Source organism: Crinia signifera, chromosome 1 (genome assembly GCF_055691185.1).
Source record: "Crinia signifera chromosome 1, ASM5569118v1, whole genome shotgun sequence".
In the NCBI taxonomy this organism is placed as follows: Eukaryota; Metazoa; Chordata; class Amphibia; order Anura; family Myobatrachidae; genus Crinia; species Crinia signifera.
In genome coordinates, this window is record NC_139217.1 from 55,359,946 (window position 1) to 55,385,855 (window position 25,910).

General features: G+C 43.5%; 1 protein-coding gene across 2 annotated transcripts in view; it reads right to left on the reverse strand.

The window, feature by feature from the left end:
- Positions 1 to 10,495: 10,495 nt before the first annotated feature.
- KIAA0232 (KIAA0232 ortholog) overlaps positions 10,496 to 25,910 on the reverse strand; it is a 41,580-nt gene continuing 26,165 nt past the window's right edge. For both annotated transcript variants that reach the window (XM_083155278.1, XM_083155288.1), the window contains 4 exons: positions 20,382 to 23,532; positions 18,314 to 18,422; positions 14,660 to 14,754; positions 10,496 to 13,549 (listed from right to left, as the gene is read on the reverse strand). In XM_083155278.1, coding sequence (XP_083011404.1) covers positions 13,373 to 13,549; positions 14,660 to 14,754; positions 18,314 to 18,422; positions 20,382 to 23,532 — 3,532 coding nt within the window. In that variant the 3' untranslated portion in view covers positions 10,496 to 13,372. The remainder of the gene's footprint in view (positions 13,550 to 14,659; positions 14,755 to 18,313; positions 18,423 to 20,381; positions 23,533 to 25,910) is intronic.

Consider the following 25,910-nt stretch of genomic DNA (forward strand, 5'->3'; position numbering starts at 1 on the left):
ATTATAATAATAATAGTGAAGATGGGATGTTGCTAGATTCTATCTATTGTCTAGAAGGGGCCAAGTACACTGTGATTGGTTGTAATGGGCAACGTCCAATCTTTCACACCAGCAGCACAACCAGCGACTATTGCTGGTGTGAATGGTTCGCGGGCCAATTTCCTGGGAACTATTTGCCAGGATTTCAACCCTGCTAGCTAGCAGGTTTGCTCTCAGGCCCTTTCCGGACTACAGGCTGGTGTGAAAGGTACTTACCCAGCATCCTGGCTTTCTGTCACTGGCTACGAGCGACGCACACTCTGTGCCCCTGAGGAAGCCGGCGGGTGAGTACTGGGGACGGAGTGTGCCCCCTCTTCCATCAGGAAGAAGAGACAGCGGCAGCAGCAGAGCGGCCGGGGGCTGGAGGCAGTGCCCCGGTGTCCACACAGGAGGGACGTCCCGGTGCCTGGAGGCAGTCCCCAGTGTCCACATGGAATTTTGTCTGTGTAAGGGTGAGACGGGTGCCGGTTTGGGAGGTCAGGCCTGTGGGGGGCAGGTGGTCCGGCCAATCCCAGGAGCTCACACACTTCCTGCATCACACTCACAGCTCCGAGCCAATCCCAGGCCGGCCCCACCAGCATCATCAACTCACCCCACACTAACTCTTCCCCCATCATACCAGAAAATGCAGGGACTAGGCTGGTGTGAAAGGGGTATAAGGGATTCTCATCAGATTTTGGAGCCCCTAGACAGCTGCTCTTATGGTAGAGTCAGCCCTGCATACAGAGCCCTAGTTGTGGCACTGCGCAGTGTACAGATTACAAGTACTGCGGCCTTAATGTATTATTCATTAAAAAGTGCTGAAAGTTTATTTTTAGAAGTATATACTATTGGTGCAGAGCTTATATACCCTGTGCCACCACTAGGCAGCTTTAGGCATTTAACAAAACAACAGAAAAGATGGCAGCGCTACAGATAAATTTACACATGAGGGATTGCCTGTGATTTATTTAGTAATACAAAATTGACACATTAAAACACATGGAGTTATCTCAAATGGTCAGTCCTCTTTGAAATGGAGCAAGTGTTGGCAGGTTTTAGCAATTGGTTGAATGGTTTATTGTTTGAGAAAGAATGGAATGGATCTCACCACTTTGTAATTGGGATTGTATCTGGGTTTAGGGTCCGTGGTCCTCACTATTTCTGCGGTGATGTTTGTTTTCTGTGATGTACAGCCGCTGGATGAATATCAAGGACCTTGTGGAGCTTCCCAGTTGGTGGTGTCCTTGTTTTCCAGATGTATTCTTTTTCTCAATGGAACAAAGGCATTTGCCAAAAATGCTTGCCTGTTTTTTCGAGGTCGCCAGTAGTGGATGATCGAGTCCTTAGTCAAGTACCAGAGGGGGCTCCAGTAGCCCCCCCCCCCCCCCCCCCCCCAGTGGAGCCAGGTGAGCGGTAGCGGCAACGGCGCCCACACCATCCCATCCCCTCCCCCCCCCGTGGAGCCAGGTGAGTGGTAGCGGCACCCGCACCATCCCCCCCTTCCCCTAGTAAGTTATTTTGTTTCTGTGCAGGGTAAATACTGGCTGCATTATTTTTACACTGCAATTTAGAGATCAGCTTCAAAACACCCCACCCAAATATAACTCTCTCTGCACATGTTACTTCTGCCCACCCACCCCCCTGCAGTGCACATGGTTTTGCCCATTTTAAGAACAAATTTGGGTACTTATTTCCTATTACGGCGCCCGTCTCATTGATTGTATGCCTTAAGTGTAAGGTACTTAAGGCACACAATCAACGCGATGGACCCGATTTTCTGTCAATCACCTGCTAACATGCCGGTGAAAGAGAAAATCGCATTGATCGCGGCCCATTTTAATGGGCCGCGATGCGATCCACGCGATTTTCCCATAGAGAATAATGTTAAATTATTTTTCAAGTCAAAATCGGGTTGATCGCGGCCCATTATAATGGGCCGCGATGCGATCAACGCGATTTTACATAGGGGACAATGGGAAATGGGCCAATATGGCCCATTTCTCATTGAGTATGGTTATAAAGTATGGTTAATGCCCTCCCCATTGTTAACGCCACCCCACTATTGACGTCAACCCGACCTTTTGGCGGTACGCGTCCTCCGACCTTTTCATACACCCACTATCCACGTCGGCGTGAAGTTGATCTTATAAAGTGTGGCGAGCGCAGCGAGCCCGAAGCGCGACGAGCGTAGGAAGCCCCGCAAGGGGACGCGTATACCTGTGAAGTTATGCGCGTGCACTCTCCGCGATTCGGGCTCGGTGGCGCGCTGCGCTCGCCACACTTTATAAAATCAACTCCACGCCGACGTGGATAGTGGGGGTATGAAAAGGTCGGAGGACGCGTACCGCTGCGCTCGCCACGCTTTGGGTTGGCGTCAATAGTCGGGTGGCGTTAACATTGGGGGGGCATTTAAAACATGAGGGGGTTTTCTATTAAAATGGGGGGTTTTGGGGCTTTTTACATTGAAATCAATGTAAAATTGGGTCTCGGACCATTTTACATTGATTCCAATGTAAAAATCAGGTCGATCGCATCGCATGCGATTTGGTTGACATGCGATGCGATCGACGCGATTTTTCCGACCCGATCAATACAATCAAAATCGCGGGCGCCGTGCTAGGAAATAAGTACCCAAATTTGTACTGCAATCAGATCTGAATAAGGGCCAATGTGTGTACATATTGTAATCTCCACTGGGGCAGGGACTGATGCGATGTAATATATGTATGCTACATAAACAACCGTTAGTAAATAATAACTGAGTCTATGTACAGCTGCATGCAAATTGTCCAGTATAATCGGAGGTGCCTTGTGCTCATTATTGTAATGTGCAATGAGCAGTAACTATTGTTCTCTCTCCAGATCAAAGAGACGACCATTGCCAATGTTATTCTATGGCCAATAGCTGAAATGATGAGCCTGGGCTCAGTAATTGCCAGAACATGTGCTGTACAGATCTCATCCATAGGCTTTTATTGTGGGCACATTATTGTGCAGTGTTCCATAGGCACAGCTAGAGGCCAGTATTGCTGTATGTAACTAAGGTAGCATATGCATCAAACCAGACAGACAAGTGTTTGGAAGTACAAATCTAGAATACAGATTGGTGTATCTTTCTGGGTTACGGGACCCACACTGCCCCCATACATTACTTACTGTATATAGTGCCAGCATAAACTATTGCATTTACAATTAAGAACAGAACAGTGATAAAACAAAACTGTGTAATAGACAAGTACTGTAGGTAAGAGGACCTTGTCCGCTAGCTTTCAATCTATAGATCATTGGTTCCCAAACTTGGTCCTCAAGGTATCCTAGCAGTCCAGGTGTTAAGATTATCCATGCTTGCACACAGATTATTGTCCTATTGAGTGAATATTTGCTAGGAGACCCTTACTGCGCGAACCACAAGCATTCTGTTATGACATCACTATTACTTGAGTCAGCTTCTGCAATCCATGCGTGGCTCAGGGAGGAAACTGGGAGGTAACCTAAATGCTCATTAGGCTGTGGTATCACCCCCCAACCCCCATTTACAGCTGTAATATCATACGTGGCACGACATATTTCATACTGGAGAACCTATGATACATTCGGCAGTACATGCAGATCAAGTGCGGCTGCAATCAGTCCTATTCCAGTGGTTCCAACTGTGTGCTGTGGCACCCTAGGGTGCCTTGGATTAGCAAATCAGTTTCAATTCAAATTTTTTATGGTCAATGTAATAGGGAAAACCATTGCTTGCAGCTGCCAATTATAAAATATGTAGGCAAACAAAAGTGAATCCTGTCCCTCACAACATAACCGAGCCTAAGGATGGCATAGAAAAAATGGACTGAATACTGAAACGATGCCAATGCATGCTGGGATATGTAGTTTCACAACAGCTGGAGTCACGCAGATTGAACATGCCTGGTCTAGGGCATCATGACTCAAGAGTTCGCTAATCACTGGCCACTGTGTTGATTTACACTCATATTAATGGAGATGATGGCAGTCTATATTTTAGCATAACATTTTGAAAGCCTCCATTACCAATATATATATAGCAGCTTTCTATGTGTTCCCTTTTGTTTCTAAGGATTATCTTTAAAATTCAGTGCATAATGGTGATTTCTGATTTTAGCTAAATTGATTTCAGTGATTATTCCAGAATAACACAAATCCTTTCTTCAGATCAGTCTCAGATGCTTTATCCATATGTACTGCGCTGTGAACCACTCCTGGCACCTTATAACTAAAAAAGGGATTTTTGTAAGAACTTACCGTTCAAATCCCTTTCTCTGATATGGTCCTGGTGACACAGCTCAACATTGGGAAGTAGGAGGGTCCATAGGAGCCAGGCACCTATCCTAAAGCTTTTGGAGGGTAGGCTCCTCCCCTTCTGCATCCCAGACTCCTCAGTTCAATCTTGCAAAGCCACTGGAATACATTAACTCAGTACAAACGCCTGCACATATTATATGCACAATTTCAAAAATAACTAAGCAGAGACTACTTTTGGCAAAGATTGGGGTACTGTTTGAAGAACAGCCCTGTCATCATGAAATATAAGAAAAGGAGACTTGCAGGACAATGCTCCCAACTCCGATACTCTCTTTGCTGACGCAACTGCCAACAAAAATACAAGCTTCCATGTAAGGAACTTAAGGTCAGCGAACCTCAACGGCTCAAAAGGTGCCTTTTGAAGACACTCCAGTACCAGCGATAAATCCCATGGAGCCACTGGTTGCTTGTAGGGAGGTTTCAATCGTGAAACCCCTTGCAGGAAAGTTTGCACCTCCGGTAGCAATGCTATCCTTTTCTGGAAATAAATCGACAAGGCCGATATCTGTACCTTAAGTGACTGAAGGCTTAACCCAGACGAGAAACCATCCTGCAAAAACTCCAGCAATTTAGACAGTCGAAATCGCGATGTATGCGACTTTTGCCTTTCACACCACCTAATATAGGTCTTCCAGACCCTATAATAGTTAGCTGAAGACACTGACTTCCTAGCTTTCACCATGGTGTTAACCACAGCCTCTGAGAAACCCTTGTTCTTCAAGATGGCGGTCTCAATAGCCAAGCCGTCAAATTTAGCCGAGCTGAATCCAGGTGTAAGAACGGCCCTTGGCTTAACAGATCTGACCTCAGTGGTAGATGCCACGAGTCCACTGACAATCTCTGAAGCCTCGAGTACCAGCACCTCCTTGGCCAATCTGGAGCTACAAGAATCACCGAAATTCCTTGGGACTGGATTCTTTTCAACACTCTCGCCAGCATTGGAAACGGCGGGAAGGCATAGAGCAGATTCCCCTCCCAGGGCACAGTCATTACATCCACTGCTTCGGCCAGTGGATCTCTTGTCCTGGCATAGAACCTGGGCATCTGATGATTGAACCTTGATGCCATCAGCTCCACATCTGGAGTTCCCCACTTCACTGTAATCTGATGAAATACCTGTGGGTTCAGGCTCCATTCCCCCTCTAGCAGATCCTCCCTGCTCAGGAAATCGGCCTCGACATTCTCCACCCCTGGGATGAATATCGCTGATAACGCTGGAACATTCTGTTCCGCCCACAAGAAGATCCGGGAAACCTCCCACATGGCCAGCTTGCTGCGTGTGCCTCCCTGATGATTCAGGTACGCCACAGCCGTGGCGTTGTCGGTCTGAATCCTCAAAGGAAGACCCTGCAATCTTTCTCCTGCCAGAGATCTCACTTTCCACACAGCCCGCAGTTCCAAGATATTGATGGGCAAGGCAGACTCCTCTGAGGTCCATAAGCCCTGAAGGCATAGGTCCAGAACCACTGCCCCCCAGCCCCTGAGACTGGCGTCGGTAGTGACTACCAGCCAGTCCCAGGACTGCAGAGACTGACCCCACTGAAGGGAATCCACCTCCATCCTCCATTGCAGGGAAGACTGTGTTTCTGGAGACAACACTATGTGCTCTGACTTCATGGTCTGAGTATTCCCTGACCAAGATGTCAGGATGTCCCACTGGAACACAAATTCAAAGCCTGTTTAACAGCAGTAATCAAATCGTCCACCCCTGGGGCAGAGGAATCCTCAGAGTCATCACCCTGATCCCAGGGGATGTCCGTGTACTCTCCCTTCTCTTCAGCAACAAGCAATGGCACTGAATAAAACCTTTTAGGGGTCCCCACAGTATCACCATCAAATTTGTCTAACAAATCATTAAACCTGCTGATCCCCTTAGCAGTATCCTGCATGACCTGTAAGAAACCAGGATCTGCTTGGGTCAGAGGCAAGGAGCCAGAGGACTGCTGAGATGATGACATAGGTCTAGGGGAAGCTACCAACAAATCACTCTGCCTATCCAGCAATTGCACGAAGGCATTTACAGACCTGCACAGGGCACTGGCCCACGCAGGCTCCGATTGCTCTACCCTCTGGTGTTCACTGCCCATGGGTCTCACACCAGCGCAAGTAATACACAAGCCCCCCTTGGCCATCTGCTCAGGGACAAATTTTAGTGTACAAACACTACAAGCGCACAATGCATTAAGGGCTCCCTCCCCCAAAGCCACAGACTGTTGCTCAGACATGATGCAAAAAGTAACAGTCACAGTGCACAAAGTACAGGCGTTTTATACAGAGCCAATGTACCACAGTCACTTATCTGTCCGAAGCTTTCAGAAGTGGGGAAAACAATGCCCAGAAAATCCAATCACTCTGCCAGGATCTGTCAGCCAGCTCAGCTCCGCTGCAAGCGTTCCGAATGGCGCCAAAACAGAGTGAGGGAAGAGACCAAGTCTCTGCTGCTGCGGGGTCCATGGCTTTTGGCACCTACCACCCCCAGACAGCCGCTTCCACTGCAGGATCTCCAAGTTCCAGTGTTTCCCCATCTGCTGGGGACCACTTGGAACATGCCTGTAACACACTGCTGTCCTCTCATACAGGAGCTCAGTGTGTAAGCTCCGCAGAAAATGGCCGCCACCATCACGGAGCGCCTGTCCCCCACGATCCCCACCTAGCGTGAAGCCGGTTTCAGAGTGCTCCGGAGCCCAGGCAGCTTCATAGAAGCTGTAACCGCTGCACAGGGAGACCAGACAGTGTCTCCCCTGTGCGCAGTGAGCTGACAGGATGCGCTTCTGTCAGCTCCTGCTGCGCTGTCAGTGTGAGGATTCAATGAGAATCCTCACACTATGCCTACCTAGCTAGTGTAAAAGTTAATAAAATAAAAAAACTCCTAACTAACTCTAATCCTTCGGCTGCTCCAGCAGCCCTTTAGAATAGCACCCACTCCAGTTGGCACCTAACATGAACTGAGGAGTCTGGGATGAAGAAGGGGAGGAGCCTACCCTCCAAAAGCTTTAGGATAGGTGCCTGGCTCCTACGGACCCTCCTACATCCCAATGTTGAGCTGTGTCACCAGGACCATTGAAAGAGAAATGTATTAATATTATCAAGCCCCTAATCTAAAGACGTACTGTGTTATGGTATAAAGGGCCCACAGTCAATAGATTGAGGAGTTTTTCATGTAATCAATTTAAAAATCTATATAAACACACACACACACACACACACACTATATCTATCCATCTACACACAAACGTACGTAGGTTGTAGATCCGGCACTCCAAGCAACTGAAAAAAGATTTGGTCTGGTGCCCTCAATTGTTAGAAATGATACAGGCGATGTGGGTGCGGCACTCAGACATCCACCAAAATAACAGAAGTGCACTTTAGCGTGCAAAGTGCACTTTACAGTGAAAGAGTGACATACCTTTATATCCCCATGCGTGTAGCAGCAACCCAGGAAGTGCCATAGTAACGCAATGTTGTCTGTTATCACCATAGCAACAGTGCTCTGATGATCGTGGCCGGCTTGCCACAGCTGAGCGGTGACGTCATTGCTGGGCGACGTGCACAGCGGGTCTGCATGCCGCTTCCTGGTTTGCTGCTACACGCATGGGGGTATAAAAGGTATGTCACTTTTTCACTGTAATAAACTTGAAAAGTTTTTATTAAACTGAAACATTGCTTGCGCTCTAAAGCGCACTTCTGTGGCAACGAGCAACCCCCCCAGGCAACGAGCTATTTCAACCCCCTTGGCAACAAGCAAGCATTTTTAATGACATCCACAAGAAAAAAAGCAGGGCTGACCCAGGTTCAGTGTAAATGGTGCAGACCCAGGTTGAAGTGCTGTATAAATGGGGTATATAAAGCATGGTCAGATCCTGGAAACTCCAGCGTTCAAAGACCAGGGTTTTTGGTGTAAAAGGGGTATAAATGTGCTGGCTCCCACCCATCTCTACCCTATTGTGCTCACACTCCAGCGTCCCCTATGGACGAAATAAATTACCAAACCACAATCTTATTAATATGCTATTACCCAGTGATAACCCTACCACATATTTCAGTCAATGGACATTTTCTTTCTATACTTTAAACTACTTAATGTTCCAAAAAACAAGTTTTGCTGTACCTGGATCATACATTTAGGACACTGGCACACCCTAAAGCCAGTGTCCCATTTAGAATGAACACGCCTTGGGTTAGAATACATACTACGTCAAAGCCTTAAAAGCATAGCCATTCAACCACAATGGGTAGGGGGACCTTTCAGAAAGTCAATTTTTAACTTAGAAAAAAACACAAGTAAAAACTAGCTAGTATACCCAGTTTTGGAATTAAATTCAATATTTAATACATGTGACACTTAAGCTGGGAATGGACCAGGTTGACAGATTGGGTAAGAAAATATAGAAAGTGTGGGGTGCGCAATTAGCAGCAGCCGGTACTAGGGATTGTCAGTCCCTAATATTTATGGCACGCAAAGAAAAATGGTCTGTACCGGCGCCGGCTGAAACATACACTTGAGACGGTATATTGTTATAAATTTTACTAGTTAAATCACAATATTTTACAAATAAATAAAAAGATATACATTTATAATAAAATTTTAAAAAGATGACTAATTTGTAGGGCTCAGTCTCTTCATACAAATTGATATCCGGCTTCCTCAGGAGCAAGTGGAAGCCGGATATTTACTTTACCGGGTAAACGCGTTGAGCACCAGCAATTGACCAGCTAAGGGGTAACCCATCCCAGAGACCTACACCAACCATCCCTGCTACCAGCACACCACATATTTGGATCCAGGAATAAAGCTGCGGCTGTGGGATTCAGTATAATCCCTGAATTGGATACCTAGGTGAGCCATAAGGGAATCCTGAGCTCATTGAAATTCAGAGCACTGGGAACAATTGGTCAAAATTAACTCTTGGAATACAAATTATATCTACAAGGATGGTAATATATATCTTACCTTATTCAGCTGGTTATAACTTTCTCATTCCTTATATACCACCAATTTGTATGAAGAGACTGAGACCTACAAATTAGTCATCTTTTTAAAATTTTATTATAAATGTATCTTTTTATTTATTTGTAAAATATTGTGATTTAACTAGTAAAATTTATAACAATATACCGTCTCAAGTGTATGTTTCAGCCAGCGCCGGTACAAACCATTTTTCTTGACAGATTGGGTACCTAGCTGATTTAATGTGCCGTGCCTCTGGTATTTACAGATATATCGCTGGTACACCCTTCACCAACACACCCAAAATATATCAGCCGTTAAATTGACTGGAAGATATTTCAGTACTTGTGTATTAGCAGGGTGCCTGGCTATGCTGACAACGTACCTTAGGCTATGTTTGTCAGCGTAGCCGGGCGCCCTGCTAATATGTGCCTTTATACTTACTCGGCGTGGCTTAAGCGGCGGGTGGAGATACCGCCAGCACCAGGCGGGGAGAGACGCGTCCTGGGCTAAGGCAGTAGCAATGTACGTAATTCAGCGTACTGCCGCTGGGGGAGCATCACATGGTTTCCCTGCTCCCCCCGGCGGCACTACGCTAATTGCGTACATGGGGGAGCGGGTATCTGTCCCCGCTGCACAGTGACCGGTCAGCATGGCAGTGACAAGCACTGCAGGAGGGGGAGCGAAACGCTGCAGCCGGGGACATGCAAGTATAAAGCACCACACACACTGACATCATACCCCCAGTATCCACGTGGGCGTGGAGTTAATTTTATAAAGTGTGGCGAGCACAGCGAGCCCCGCCAGGGACCGCTTCCGCTCGCCACACTTTATAAAATTAACTCCACGCCCACGTGGATACTGGGGGTATCACGTGGATAGTGGGGCTATGAACCATTGTGTATTATCACAGCTCCTGAACAAGTTACGTAGTTTATGTAACTTACGTACTTTACATAGCACAGCACCTGAACAAGTTACGTAACCAGCATAGTGGTGTATTGGTATTCTAAATACACCACTACGCAAACTACATAATGGGCGCCGTGATAATACACAAGTACCGATATTTATTTTACTCTGTAACTCACATTTATTAAACGATGGTTCTGCTAATGACTAAATGTATTATGCCCAGTATTTTATTTACTTAAATTAAAGAACTGTAACTTGATAAAAAAAAAAAATTAGCAACAAGGGTTGTTTTTTCCGTCTTTTTATTTGGTGTTAAATAAGTTCACAAGAAAACAAAAAGTTACTTTTGGTGTACATGAAATCAGAACAATACAACCACTTGAGGGGGAAATGTAAAAACAGAATCTCAGTCCGTGAATGGTAAACGGATCTTTTTAATGTGATGGATAAGCAATGCGCTTCATACCACTATGCGTTCAGCGTTTTGCCAACCTTAGAATGAAAACAATGCAATGGGGGTCTGGTAGGTAAAGAAAAAATTCACTACAACTCCAGCTAAGAGGTTCTATTGCATGATTCTGTGATGTAAAAGCAAATAACGGATTATTGCCTTGATCTTCTTAGATATCATTCCAGACACTATTTACTGGAGCTGGAAATGTTACACTGCTACGATTGGTCTGACCATAGAGTAGTAGGATGCTCATGTAGGTAAAGTCTCTTCGCGATGTGTGATCTCATGAAGGAGAGGACGTGAGCCGTGTGATATTACATTTACATTTTGATGGCAAAGAGATGTATTAACGCCCTTCTTAGTTGCTGCAGGTGCTCAAATGTGCACCCGGCAACAGAAAGGTTTTAGAATGTTATGTCGATTTTTTCAGTGCAGGTTTCAGGAAGCTCCAGAAATTCTTAAGTTTGATGAACAAAAATATATAGAACATTTTATGTGTACAGTTGCTGTATGAATATATGTTCGCCAGAAAGTGTTCAAAACACTGTTGGTAAGTTACAAGGATATCAGCAATCTCTATATGCGGATGATAGCAGTTGTGAATTATGAATCCAGAAGTATTTTTCAACGGGAACCGGAATAATCCAAATAGTCAACACTAGTAACTCCAAAAAAAAAGATAAAAGTTTGTATTGAAACACCCGTATTTGTACAGGGGTAACTGAGAAGTTTGATTCAAATTTAAAGTTTTACTATGGGAAAGAGGTCACTTAAAAACAGAAGAAAAACTATTGAATGCAGACTGGATTAGAAAACATTAACTATTCCTGAAAATGTAAATCCCATCCATTTTATCATCAATCTCTCCCGAAGAAAAAAAAAAAAATCAGGTGACTGGACTTTTTTAATGTCACAAACTTAACTACCGTTCAATCACAATTTGTATTGCCTTTATAATAACGCTATTGTCCCAAAGCAATATTAAACTTAGCATTTCCTGGTGTTATAAGCATGCTGCAATTTTTTTTTTCCTTTTATCATTTTTTTTTTTTGAGATTTGTTTTGGTAAATTGTTTTCAAATATTGCTCTTACTGTGCTTTATCAATCTGCATAAGTTTAAGAAGCACAAAGAGTTCGATAGTTTTGAACAGTTACACTTTGACGATGTGCAGAGTTTAAAGTACAACAAAATTATATACATGGATCATTCGCTACTTCAGCCACGCTTTTGTTGAAAAGGTTATTCAACATCACTCACACACTTGCCCATAGCGTCCTTTCAAAGCACAAAAAACAAACAAAATTAAACTACCAAGACTAAGTAACACCAACAGTACTTCAACATAGCTAATGGTAGAAGCCAAAGGATTTTGTGTAATTCGGTCACTGCGTATAGCAAAGTGTAACCATTGTGAAAATTATCTCTATTAAACCATGAGGGCAGTCAGCCTGTACAATGGACACCTCCCGGAATAGCAAATTTAAATCCCAAACAGGCCATCTACAAAGCAGTGGCAGCAACTACTATATAGCACGAACTAATATTTGAGTTCAAAAAGCTACAGCCTAGGAGGAAGCCTTTGCTAGTGATTTTGAAGGGTAGTCAGCAGCGACTGGTACACTAATCACTATGGATTTAAAAAACACAATTATAAACTATTAGTGATCGTTGTAAGTAAACTTTAGTTGTTTATAATAAACATGAGAGGTTTTAGCTGTCAGAATTATATAGTCCAGCTAAATCCTACAAATTTTAGTATTGAAGTTGAGTTTACAAGACAAAGCAAAACACAGGGACTGTATGGACAACAAGAATTACCGCTAAAATGATTACCTACAAAAATCCTTGGCTTTAACCATTATCAATATGAAGTTTTGTTAACGGGAGCAAAATATAGAATAGGAAACACAGTATTCTTAAAGTCTCTAAGCACAATCTCATTGCTTCTACTTTAGCTATATATAATTTTTTTTTTATTTAATTTTATATATATTTTATTTTTTTTACTTTTGTTTTCAAAATGAAGACTGGGCAAGTCATTCATGCTACTCTCCTGCATTCAGAAAGGCACTGATTGATTACAGTGTAACAAGAGTTATCTCTCAGCTCTTAAAAGAATTATCGCCAGATCCCAGAAGTCTCTGAATGGCAGAAGGTAGCTGTAGATTCTACAATGTTCAGATGGCAACTCTGGCTACAGCGCAAAAAAAAAAAAAAAAGGGAAACAAAAATAAAAAAGGGGAAAAAAAAAAAAAAAAAGTTAAAATGTATTGAAAAAAAAAAAAAAAAACACAACAAAAAAAAAAGAATCCCAAAAAAGGAAAGTAACCACGAAAATAAAAATAGAAAAAAAAAAAAAAAAAAAGTACAGTTTAGATGCAGGAAGCAACATTTCTACAAACACAAGCACATCCATTCTTCATCTGACAACACAATCTAATTGAGCTATAACTAGGCAAAGTCTAACTGTATGCCAGAAAAAAAAAAAAAGGAAAATAAAAGAAAGAAGCCATTGCCGAGTTTGTTTACTCAACTGCAAAGTAGAAAAGAAAGAAAAGTAGAAAGAAAAGAAAAAACACCACACAGATTTGAAGTGGTAACTAGAGGTTAACTATAAAGTTAGAGAGGAAAAAAAAAAAAAGGAAGGGGGGGGGGTTTCTCTTAACACACTATATATCTTTCACAGCTACAGCTAAAGATGCTTGTTCACAGCTGAGTGCGAGAGAAAAGTTCCTCTCTGCAAATATCGGCCCACTCGTGCCCTCCTCCATTAGATGCTGTGTCAGAACTTGAACTGTCGCTTGAGTAGATCTTTCTGAAGCAACTGGATTTCATTCCGGCACCATATCCAATGGAAACTTTGGCATCATTACACGCAGGCATCTACAAATAAAAAAAAATAATAATAAAGTGTTATTGGTTACAGAACTTGAAGATGGAGCTTATCCCATGTTTTCAGATGTTATGATTGTTACATGAAATCAGGCTTGCAGACATGCAGACTAATTCATGATAACTTCAGGCATGCTGTCCAGGGTATCACCAAGAATTGTAAGCATTGCTCACCCTTGGGATTACAAGATTATTATTAACTGTATTTACCGACATGGGTTTTATAAGACCAGTTACCAATTAAATACTATGTGACTAAACGGAATAACTCCAATTAAAAAAAATTGTAACGTTTAATTTTTTTTTTCTTAACTGCAATCATAATTCTTCAAAGTACACAACAGGTGTATTTTGAAAAATACCTGTGTAATGGGGCATACACACGGAACGATTTTAGCCCCATTTCTAAGCATTCTGACTGCTTGCACTGTCTTTCCTGCTAAGGTCATGGGATTTTGCCTATAAGCATAGGCGAGCTGAGGGAGGACAGACACCTCCATTGAGCAGAAGGGCAAAAGCATAGGCAAAACCCTGCTAAGAGCAGATCGCTCAGCACACACCATGGGTGCAGGTGTCCGGAGCGATCTTGCTTAAGCACCTACAGGCTCCAGTCGCCCTGTGTGTACAGGGTGATTCAATGACTGGATACCTATACCCTATGCACAAGAAGCAGTAATTTAATTGTTTCTCTGTTCGGGCATCTGCTTACCTGAAAGCACCGACTTTAACTGCGCAAAGCAGCTAAACCCATCTAAAGCAGTGGCCAAACTCCCGTTTTGTTGTCCAAACAAAGGACTTGGCCCATATTTCTGCTTGCACCTCAGTAGGCTCCGAAAAAAAACCAATGTGTTTGGAGCAACAATTGAATTGGGCTGCTGGTGGGAAAAGCTGTAGTCACAGTGCAGGAAATGCTTGGGCACAACACATCATTTAACTGCTGAGCATGCGCCATGTGACACCACAGCCCTTTTTTTGAAAACCAGTGCGCCAAACTGCCCTGCCCTCTGTTCCCCCCGGAATGCACACTAAAAAAGCATGGGAAGAGTGTTCACCAAATTAAAAATAATATATGAGAAACCATGGCAAAACCGAATTACTTACTTTCTCGCTGTCTAGAGGATGCCATCCAGTACTGGGAATATCCTTCCCACTTGTGCTATCTGTGCGACTTTCCTCCTCAACATTTGTGTAGAGAGCTGTGTTAATGGCAAAAAAATAAAATCATTTTTTTTTTTTTATAAAATAAAAAAAATTATAGGATTTTTAAATAAATAACTGAACACTTAGGAACAGATTTTTATATTTCAACTCCAATAGGCCTCTGTCATGAAAAGGAACAATCCTTAACAGAACACATCATGGCAGTATGGAACACAACCGTCGAGGCAGTTACATTATACAGACACTGAAAACTTTTGGTGTTTGGATCTTGTTAAGCTGAACAATATATAGGGATATAGTTTGCTGAGATTTGTATGTATAGGACAGAATTCTGCGGCATCGACTACATTAGAATGTGTGTCATATGGTCACTTTACTTACATAATGCCAAAGAGATTTCCATTGTTTATGGGGCAGAAGAACTTAGTCAGGTACTTGTGTATTTGCAAAGCTCCCACTAACCTATTTGCTTAGTGGGCTATTCTGCGTAGTGAAATCACATTGCATCAATTGACACGTTTTCGTGCCGTGCGATGTGATGCGATCTCACTAGTTAATTTATTTACTGCACCCTGACCGCAGAACGCATCACACACAAAATCTTATGCGTCTATGTGATGCGATTTAGCACACCCCCACTATCCACGTCACCCCGAAGCGTGGCGAGCCCCGCAGAACGCGTCCGCCTGACCTTTTCATACCCCCACTATCCACTCTGTGTTATAGGCATAGCTATAGTCATCCCTGGTTCAATGTATTGGTCGATGGCGGCCATCAGGGTACTGGCGTGTACAGGTGTCACAAAGCATTCACTGGTGTCTCTTAAAATGACACTGAATAGCCACTGTTGAGGCAGCATCCATCACACGTGACTTTTTCTCTGTACAAAGAGGCTCTCGTCGACTTCAACGATTTTCCCTGGACCGCCAATATGGCGTTGGGGCTGTGACATTAGGTCCACGGTGCAGGCCTCCCGCATCAGGTTATTGTATAGCACCGTTGTTTTATTTGACAACTTAAGTTGCAGCTCACAGAAAGATATACTTGTGAGCTCCTCCGCACATGAATAAATAAACCGTATAAGTGTAAGAAAAGGTAAACCGCAACCCGGGAACCAATGTGCCGCACGGAGGCTCACTTTCCGACTCATTTTAATATGGCAGCGCCACTTCCACTCCTTCATGTTTACCGTATATACTCGAGTATAAGTCAACCCGAATATAAGCCGAGGCACCTAATTTTGCCACAAATAAATGGGAAAACTTATTGACTCGAGTATAAGCCTAGGGTGGAAAATGCACAGGGTCTAGGGCAGTCATTCCCAACCACGGTCCTCAAGGCACGCCAACAGTGCAGGTTTTAGTGATATCCAGGCTTCAGCACAGATGGTTTAATCAGAATCCCTCAGATACTAATTAAGTCACCTGTGCTGAAGCCTGGATATCAACAAAACCTGCACTGTTGGTGTGCCTTGAGGACCGTGGTTGGGAATGCCTGGTCTAGGGGCACACTGAGACACACTGTACAGGGTCTAGGGCATGGGTCTTCAACCTGTGGCCCTCCAGCTGTTGTGAAACTACATGTTCCAACATGTATTGCCACATTTTTTCCTATAAGAGCATGCAAAAACTGTCAGGGCATGCTGGGACATGTAGTTCTACAACATCTGGAGGGGCACACTGACACACACACTGACACTGAGGGGAGGTGTAAGTTGTGGGACCCATGGTAGAGGGGTTAACAGTGAGGAGAAAGTGATTGATCCAAAGATGGCTGCTGTCACTGTGAAGGAAGCAAGTCTTTCACAATGCCTCTTGCCTCTCTCCAGTGCCCAGCAGCTTGTACAGGGATCCAGGCACAAGGTAAACCTTAGAAGGGTAGTCAGACCCTCAAGGTCCAGGGTCAGTAGGTGCAGCTCCAGCTGTAAAAGTCCGCGATTTTCGTCATGGAGCCCGATTCCCGGCCTGGCTCCGAAATTTAGGCCCCGGCTTACCAGTCATGGTAGGCCGCAACCTGAAAAACTGTCCGTGTCTGCAATGAACAGCGCTATGCTCAGGGGACATCTGGCTATCGGATGGAGCCCAAACTGAGCAGGAACAGCGCAGTTAGAGGGGAATAGGACTGTGGGAAGGAGTCTGGATCCACTTCCTCACAGTCTAAACTACAGTTACCGTATTCACCCTAGTATAAGCCGAGGAGGTGCTTTTTCAGCATAAATAATGTGCTGAAAAAGTCGGCTTATACTCGAGTATATACGGTAAGCAAATTGGGTGTCCATTAACACAAGTTTGTATCACTGGCAGCAAATGGTGCTGCTGGAAAAACAGTGACTCCTCCTCTGTCTGCGGCAAGTTGAACATTGTGACAGGTTCTGCAGCCATTATGCAGCCACTCCACCTCTGACTGAATCTCACAGGGAGCAGGATCACTACGCTACTTCTGACTGACTGCGCTATCTACGCTTCCCGCATGAACACTATGCTGATTCTGACAACGCTGCTACGCTAAATGCATAACGGGCGCCGTGCTAATATACAAGTACCATATTAACTAGTGAGATTGCATCACATGGCACGAAACCATGCGATTTCACTACGCCTGTGTACGTATGCAAATTAGGCGGCCTGCAAATACCCAAGTACCAATCATCAATACCCATTTTAGTGACTGCTTGTGTAATCTTAATTTAGCTGTAAAATTATAGGTCAGATTTTATTTTATCTTAGGCAGATTGTGTTGTGATGCTAAACACTGATGAGCAAATGTACTACTGGAGAGAGAAAGTACCAACCAACTACTAAAAGGTCAATTGTCAAATACAACCGTAACATGGCAGTTAGGAGAGGATTGGTTACATTATCCTCTCCCTTTTGTCTCTACAAGGCTTAGTACACCACCACCTAAAAGAGGAAGGATCGGACCTCTGTTGCTGACAGATCATTTAGAACTTGCATTATTTTACTATATTACCAAAACAGTCAGATAATGGATTACTACACTTAGGGGGGGGGTATTCAATCTGGGGTCATGGCTGTCGAGCTGGCACGACAGCCGTAAACCTGTCCCGTTCTCGGTCTGCTCAACCGAGAACAAGCAGGCAGGATTCAGTGTCCTGCCTGCCGCGGGATGAGAAGGGGCCGTGAGTTGCGGTCGAGAGCTCGTCACTTCCTGGCCGTTCTCGGCAGAGCGAGCCCGACTGCTTGTAAAGTCGGCTCATTCTGCCGAGATCCCCTGTTTAATGCTGTCGGGAGATGGCTGCGGGAGGTGAATACCCCCCCCAAGTAACAGCAGGAGTTGCTATGTTCTAAAACAGGAAATTAATTTAAGTAGAAAGCCCGCTCGAAGCAAAAGCTATGAAAGCTAGTCAGCTACGTTCTGTGTGTTTGTGCAGGTGTTAAAAAGATGTAGTTTCACTCTATGCCAGCAGATGGCAGTGTTTCGGACGCTCACAGACACTATATAATGGTAACATAACACTGCAATATGTCATGTTACTATATGAAATACTAGTTTGGTTTCAAAGTTTGCTGTTCTGAATAAATCTATGTACTATTATAGAACCATTATGGTAAAAAAAAATCAAACATGTCTTACAGTCACAGCACGATCCAGAATGTAGTGAGGAGTACAACGCCTTCTGCCACCAGCACTGTTTCTCGGTAACGGCATTCACTCCCCACAGGTCAGTGCTCAAACTTGGATACTGAAAGCCAAAATATTTAAAAGAAATACATATTTAAAAATATAGAAGTCAGTGTTACAGACTGTGGCAAAGTTAAAATTATTCAATTCCTCAATAAAACAGACTTTTAAAGCTTGCCCCACATCTTTAGTGAATGGTCTTCATAGGAACAGGTCATAAAAGGTATAGGCTGGAACCTTCAGGTCTACTGTGATAAGTCTTCCCCTGTCCATTCATCAAACAAAACATACAGAAAGAGTTCTGCAAAGCAGGTTGGGCAAGCCAGTGTTTCCCTCCCCTGCAGCAGCTTATCAGGCAAGGGGTATGTCGGAAATGAGTGGAAACGCTCTAGTTATTCCATGTATATCATTCACCACAGAATGCCAAATAGCTTTACTCTCATTCTAATAGGGTAGTTTTAACAACTTCCATAAGCTGTAGTAGTTCAGGTGCTCAGGAAAACATGAAGAATTTAGTAGAAGGTCTAGTTCTATTTACTTTCACTACGCATTTAAGGGGGTGGAATTTACTAAGATGGGCGTTCTATTTCACATGGGATGTTGCTATGGGTAACCAATCGGATAATATCTATTATCTTCCAGAAGGTGCTAAACAGATAAGTAGCTTCTGATTGGTTGCCCGTAGCAATAACCCATGTGAAATAGAACTCGCATCTTAGTAAATTTCCTCCAGGGTGTCAAAATGTGAAAGAGTTCAACCTTATTTTTTTTCACCCAAGGATAGAGCACCACACTGAGGGGTAGATTTATTATAGCGGCGCCTATCGCGCCGCTATAACAGTTCCTGCTTCGCCTCATTAGCGAGGCGAAGCAGGAGGGGACACCGACAAGATCTACTAAGATCTTGCCGCCGGAGTGGGGGAGCGCTAACTCCCCCCTCCGGCGATGTCCCTCCTGGAGACAGCGCATCAGTTAATACTGATGCGCCGTCTCCTTCCCCCCCGGCCGGCTGACTGCGCATGCGCGGGATCTCGCTAGTCTCGCGAGATCCCAGCGCAGCTCAGCCCCAGCAGCAGGGACAGCGCTGTCCCTGTTGTTAGGTATAGGCATCGCCGTCTGCAGCTGGCGAAGTCGACAGCTGCAGGCGGCGGAACGGTCAGCGATGCTGACCGTTCATAAATCTGGCAGGAGGCAGGGGCGCAGTGCAAAACATCGCCCCTGCGCTATGCCTCCTGCCCCACACCGCCGGCGTTAGAGTAAACGCTCGGCGGGTGTGATAGATCAGGGGAAGCGCTATCCCCTGCTATAACGCACGGGGATAGCGCATATTCCCCTGATCGACGTTTATTAAATCTACCAGTCAGGGGCAGATTTATTAAGCTCGGTGAAGTGATAAACTGATTTTTTTTTTTTATCACCAGCCAATCAGCTCCTACCTGTGAAGTTACAGGCTTGGTATAAAGAATTATAGGTAGGAGCTGATTGGCCGGTGATAAAAACCAACAAGTTTATCACTTCACCGAGCTTAATAAATCTACCCCTGAATACCCACCATACAGAGTTTACCAACGAGGGACCTCTTATGACTGGTATGGATCATTAGGTCTCCACCAGTTAGGTCGACATGCATTAGGTGAACATTGGCAAGGTCGACATGGTTTTTTTTTAGACCCGAATGTCAACAAAGTGGCTACGCTCGGCACACAATTTTATTAAATACCGCCTGACAGCTCAAAAAACATTGAAAAACCCCATGTCGACCAAATGACCGTATCCCGTTATGACATGTCAGCCAAACCAACTTGGGCAACTTGTCCAGTTTGAATGAGGCACAGGCGCGCACACATTGATTTACTACTACACTATGAAGAAAGGTGGAAAACCTTCAAGTTGCTACAATGTTCATTGTTTAGCAATAATCACTGTGCAACCACCGCTGCATAGTACTGGATGGCATCTGATGTGCAAATAATAATAATCTATTACTAAACAGCTAACACAAAAAATATAACGTACTTACCTCTCCTAGCTCAAGTTGAGATGTAGAATTGTATCCAGTAGTAAGGTTGCCCTTTCCATCCTCTTTACTTTTCAACTCCAATGTTTTGAAACTGGTTTTGGAGTTCTCCGGCACATTACTTTCAAATGACTCGAAATCCTTAAAGTCTAGATTATCTGGTTTCTCTGTAGACAACGTGCCAAATGATTCTTCTTGACTATCCAAAGAAGTCTGTGCACTTTTCTCCATGCCCGATTTCTGTAATCTAGGGAGAAACTTCCCAGATTCGAGCTCAGACTTTCCATAAAAATTACCTTCATTTTCTGCATCTTCTTCTAGCGGTTTAAGATCATCCTGTGGATCATCAAACACCTCTCCTTCCGACAGAGTAGGCACGACTACCTCGTCTTTTTCAGACTCCGAGTCGGATTCACTTTCTACTCCGGGAGTCAGTTCAGATGCAGGTATTGGGCGGAAGTGAGTGCGTGGAGAAATTCTTATCGATCTATACGGTGCCCTATCCACACCACAAATTCTTGGATGACCGACATCACTCTCAGAGTCAGAACACAACGCTTTTGTTTTAAAGTTAGGACTACTGCTAGTGATATTTCCAGGTTCAAACGAGCATTCCACGTGAAGTACTTGTGAAAATCTATTGTTCAACTCAAAAGAAGAGAAAGAGTATCCCATCCCTGGATCCTCCAACTGGAAATTATCGCATGTTCTAAGCAGGTCTTCATGCAGGATGAAGGAGAAGCCCCTGTTTGAGCTTTTATCTTCACCTTGCTCTTCATCTTCAAAAGAAACAAAAGGTCTCCATATTTGCCGATGGCCTGGAGCAAAACTATTTCCGGGAGACATGAACACATCGGTGCTCGCAATCGTAACCACATCTGAGGCAGCGCATTCCAATAAACTTGCTTTAGTAGGACTCTGGGGAACCACAGCCCATTCATCTTCACCATTAAAGTTTTTGAGCTCTCCATAAACTCCTCCAAGAATGAATGAATTCTCGTTGACATGGTTTATATCCCAAGGTTTGGACGGCGTCATATAGTCACCACCGTCAACCTTTGATGAATCATACGTGAGAAAGGCTTTCTTTTCTACGGGGTCTTTTTGACTTTCCCAAAGATGGTATTCTGACCTCTGAACAGCCTTGCTGGGCTCTTGAAAGGTTTCCTCCATATCATTACTATCATGACAAGTAAAAGTATTTACATCTATGGGGAATAGCTGATCATCATCATCAATATTTGTCCATATGTCTTTAATGACTCCTGAGCTGTATCCGTGTTTATGGCGGCTGGTTTTACACTCGACTTCTGTAGTGTCAGATATTTCTTCAGTCTCTTGCTCAAGCTGAATTCCACAAAGGGACTCCAACTTAGATTTGTTACCCAAGACCAACATGGATTCACCACCCAAAATTCTATTGTGCAGGAATGAGCTTTGAGATTTGCACTCTTCTTGGAAAGTTAATGTAACTCTGGGAATTATGTAATTTGTTTGTTCTGAATTCAATTGAGTGTAATCTTCTACGTGACTGTTGAGAGCCTCTGTATCGGATCGAGTTCCATCTGAATGTGACCATGGACTGCACGTTCTTGTTGAAAGATTTGAACATTGTTCATTCTCATCAAAGGCACTATTTTTGGTCCATATAAGTAACCGCGACTGGGTTCTCCCAAACCCATATGTGCTGGAACAAGATTCGGCTCTACCTTTCTCATTCAAAACCCTCTCCTTGGGCAACGGGAATACAGAATTACTGCATTGCACTTCAAACACTGAAAAATAAGAGTTATTTCCATCCAAAAATAAATCTTGATTGCCTGCGTGCGTGTTTGTACTAAGCGTTGTGCTGTCTAAAAAAGGGGAAAATGTATTTGGAGAGTCTCCTCCCAAACTCTCCCCATCTGCATCAGCGGAGCTTGAAGGTGAATAAGACTCCCAAAATTGAGCTAATCTGCTATGGTCTTGCAAGAAAAAATCTTCAGCACCAATAGAACTGGTTGATTCTGTCCATATTGCACTCCCCCCTTGCAAATCCTTATCTAACACTTCACAAGGTTCAGCCTCAAAATCGCTTTTCACGTTGCTTTTTTGTCGAATCATATTCAAGATGCGACTTTCTCCTTTCATCTTATCTGAGGCACCAGGATCCAACATGGATTGATCAATTTCCACTTCATAGAAGTGTGTGAGTTCTAGAGGATGAACATCATCCAAATAATTGTCCTCTGGAAGAGAACAGTTTGAGGTCCTTGTGTGATCACTTGTCTCAGTTACAACTGCAGGCATTTCAACAAAGTGACCTTTAATAAAGGTACCCCCGGCGAGGTATGTTTCGTGGATATTGTGGTTTAGACGAAGATCTTTTACGATCTCAGACAACTCTTCAATCTCTTCTGGCGTGCTATACCAATTTAGATTCTTTTTGTACGCTGTCTCCAGTTTACTTTTACTGTTTAGAGGAATAAAATATTCTGTTATAGGTTCAGTGTACCACAATGGTTCCTCTCTGAATTTAGTTTCATTTTTGCTCTCGTCAAAGATGTCATTTCCTTCATCGTCCAAATCTTTCCATACATATTTCTTCCCGGTACATTTTGCTCTCTTGCACACTGGCTTCACCGAGCCTGCGCTGCTACTTGCAACAGCCTTTTTCCGCTCAATCTTGTTTGGTGGAACTTTTGGGCCGGTTTTCCCCTTTTTACTCCGAACCTCCCTAACTTTATGCCTAACTTTGATGAATCTTGCTTTCATGTCATCCTGATTGCCACTCGAGCTTGAGCCTGCTTCGCTCGAACCAGATGACCAGGAACGAGGGCGGATCTTTCCGTTTGACTTGTGCCTCACACTTTTTGATGCAATATTTTTATCTTCATTTGCGCCATTACTTGTCTTGCTTTCTTTCTCGGTTTTGCCTCTCTTTTGTTGAATTCTTTCCTGTACAGTGTCAGAAGCTCCGTTATTGTTACTGGTCAACAATGTTTCAGTTTCGCTATGGCAGTTCTTTGGTGATGGTGTTTCGGTGCTTGTTTGTGGGGCAGTGGAAGATGAGGAGGAGCTAGAATAAGAGCCGATTTTAGACTTGTTCCACACGGTCATTATTTCTTGCAAGCAAATTGGCTTTTCTGAAAGAGGTGGAAAAGCTTCATAATACCTATCATTGGGGAGAGAAAGAAAGAACAAAAAATTATCATTAAGAAAGCCTCATTGCGATTATATCTGCTACTATAAAATATGGTTTTGTTAGCTGTATTTTAAATAACAAAATTAAATAAAATTGAAAGATACTACACTGGTCATTCTGCGGAGTAACATTTAAGGCCCCCCTCATACACTATACAATTTGGGGCAGATTTCAGTGGATCTGGCTGAAAAATCAGGTAAATATCGGCCTAAACAGCATGTGTAACATCTGATCCAATGGGCAGTCACACACGCAAGATCTCTGGGTTGGAAACCCTCCTGATGGTGGGGAAAGGAAATTGCATGCAATAAGGTCCTGGGAGGCTGAAGGGGGATTGGAAGAGACTTCTTTAACCCCTTCCTGACAGAGCCAGTTTTTGCGTTCCTGACAGAGCCCTTTTTTTCAAATCTGACATGTCTCACTTAAGTGGGGATAACTTTTTTTTGCTTTTACTTATCCCAGTGATTTTGAGATTGTTTTTTCGTGACACATTGTACTTCAAATTAGTGGTAAATTTGGGTCGATACAGTCTGTGTTTTTTTGTGAAAAATACCAAAATATCGTGAAAAAATGGAAAATTTAGCGATTTGCAAAATGTTAAATTTTCTGCTTGTGAGACAAATAATCTTACCACTCAAAATAGTGAATAACTAACATAGACCATATGTCTACTTTATGTTGACATCATTATTTCAACTTCCTTTTAATTTTTTGGGACACTAGGAGGCTTACAATATGAATAGCAAATTCTCAAATTTTCAAGAAAATTTCAAACACTGATTTTTTTAGGGACCAGTTCAGTTCTGATGTGACTTTGAGGGACTTGTATGTGAGACACCCCCATAAATGATGCCATTTCAAAAACTGCACCCCTCACAGTATTCAAAACAGCATTTTGGAAGTTTGTTAACCCTTTAGGTGTTTCACAGGAATTAAAACAAAGTGTAGGTGAAATTTCAAAATTTCGTTTTTTTTGCAGATTTGCAATTTTAATACATTTTTCTAAGGAACACAGTACATTTTACTAGAGAAATGTGACTGAAAATTGTTTCCCCCAATTCTTTTGTTTTCATAAATATCCTATATGTGGCCCTAGTGTGCACGGTGACCAAACCACAGGCTTCATAATAGAAGGAGCACCTACTTGATTTTGGAGCCTCCTTTTTATGAGATTATTTTTTAGGCACCATGTAGGTTTCTAGGCACCATAAGATGCTAAAAGTTAGGAACCCCCCCACAAGTGACCCCATTTTGCAAACTACACCCCTCAGGGAATTCATCTAGGGGTATAGTGTACATTTCAAACCCCCAGGGGTTTCACCAATTGTGGTACAACTGGGCAGTGAAAATGAAAAATTATTTTTTTTACACAAAAATACAGTTCTGGCTCCAAATTTGTCATTTTCAGAAGGTATGAAGGAGACAAAGCACCCCAAAATCTGTGCCCCAATTTCTCCCGAGTACGGCAATGCCTCACATGTGACCAAAAAATACCAGTTGGGTGCATGGCAGGACTCAGAAGGGAAGGAGTGATTTTTGGATTTTGCAGCTCAGATTCTGGTGGAATTTTGGTGGGTGCTATGTCGCATTAGCAAGACCCCCAAAGCACCAATACAGTGGAACCCCCCCACAAGTGACCCCATTTTGCAAAGTACACCCCTCAGGGAATTCATCTAGGGGTATAGTGTACATTTCAAACCCCCAGGGGTTTCACCAATTTTGATACAAGTGGGCAGTGAAAATGAAAAATTACATTTTTTTACACAAAAATGCAGTTCTGGCTCAAAATTTTTCATTTTCAGAAGGTATGAAGGAGAAAAAGCACCCCAAAATCTGTGCCCCAATTTCTCCCGAGTACGGCAATGCCTCACATGTGACCAAAAAATACCAGTTGGGTGCATGGCAGGACTCAGAAGGGAAGGAGTGATTTTTGGATTTTGCAGCACAGATTCTGGTGGAATGAATGGTGGGTGCTATGTTGCACCAATACAGTGGAACCCCCCCACAAGTCACCCCATTTTGCAAAGTACACCCCTCAGGGAATTCATCTAGGGGTATAGTGTACATTTCAAACCCTCAGGGGTTTCACCAATTTTGATACAAGTGGGCAGTGAAAATGAAAAATTACATTTTTTTACACAAAAATGCAGTTCTGGCTCAAAATTTTTCATTTTCAGAAGGTATGAAGGAGAAAAAGCACCCCAAAATATGTGCCCCAATTTCTCCCGAGTACGGAAATGCCTCACATGTGACCAAAAAATACCAGTTGGGTGCATGGCAGGACTCAGAACGGAAGGAGTGATTTTTGGATTTTGCGGCTCAGATTCTGGTGGAATTTTGGTGGGTGC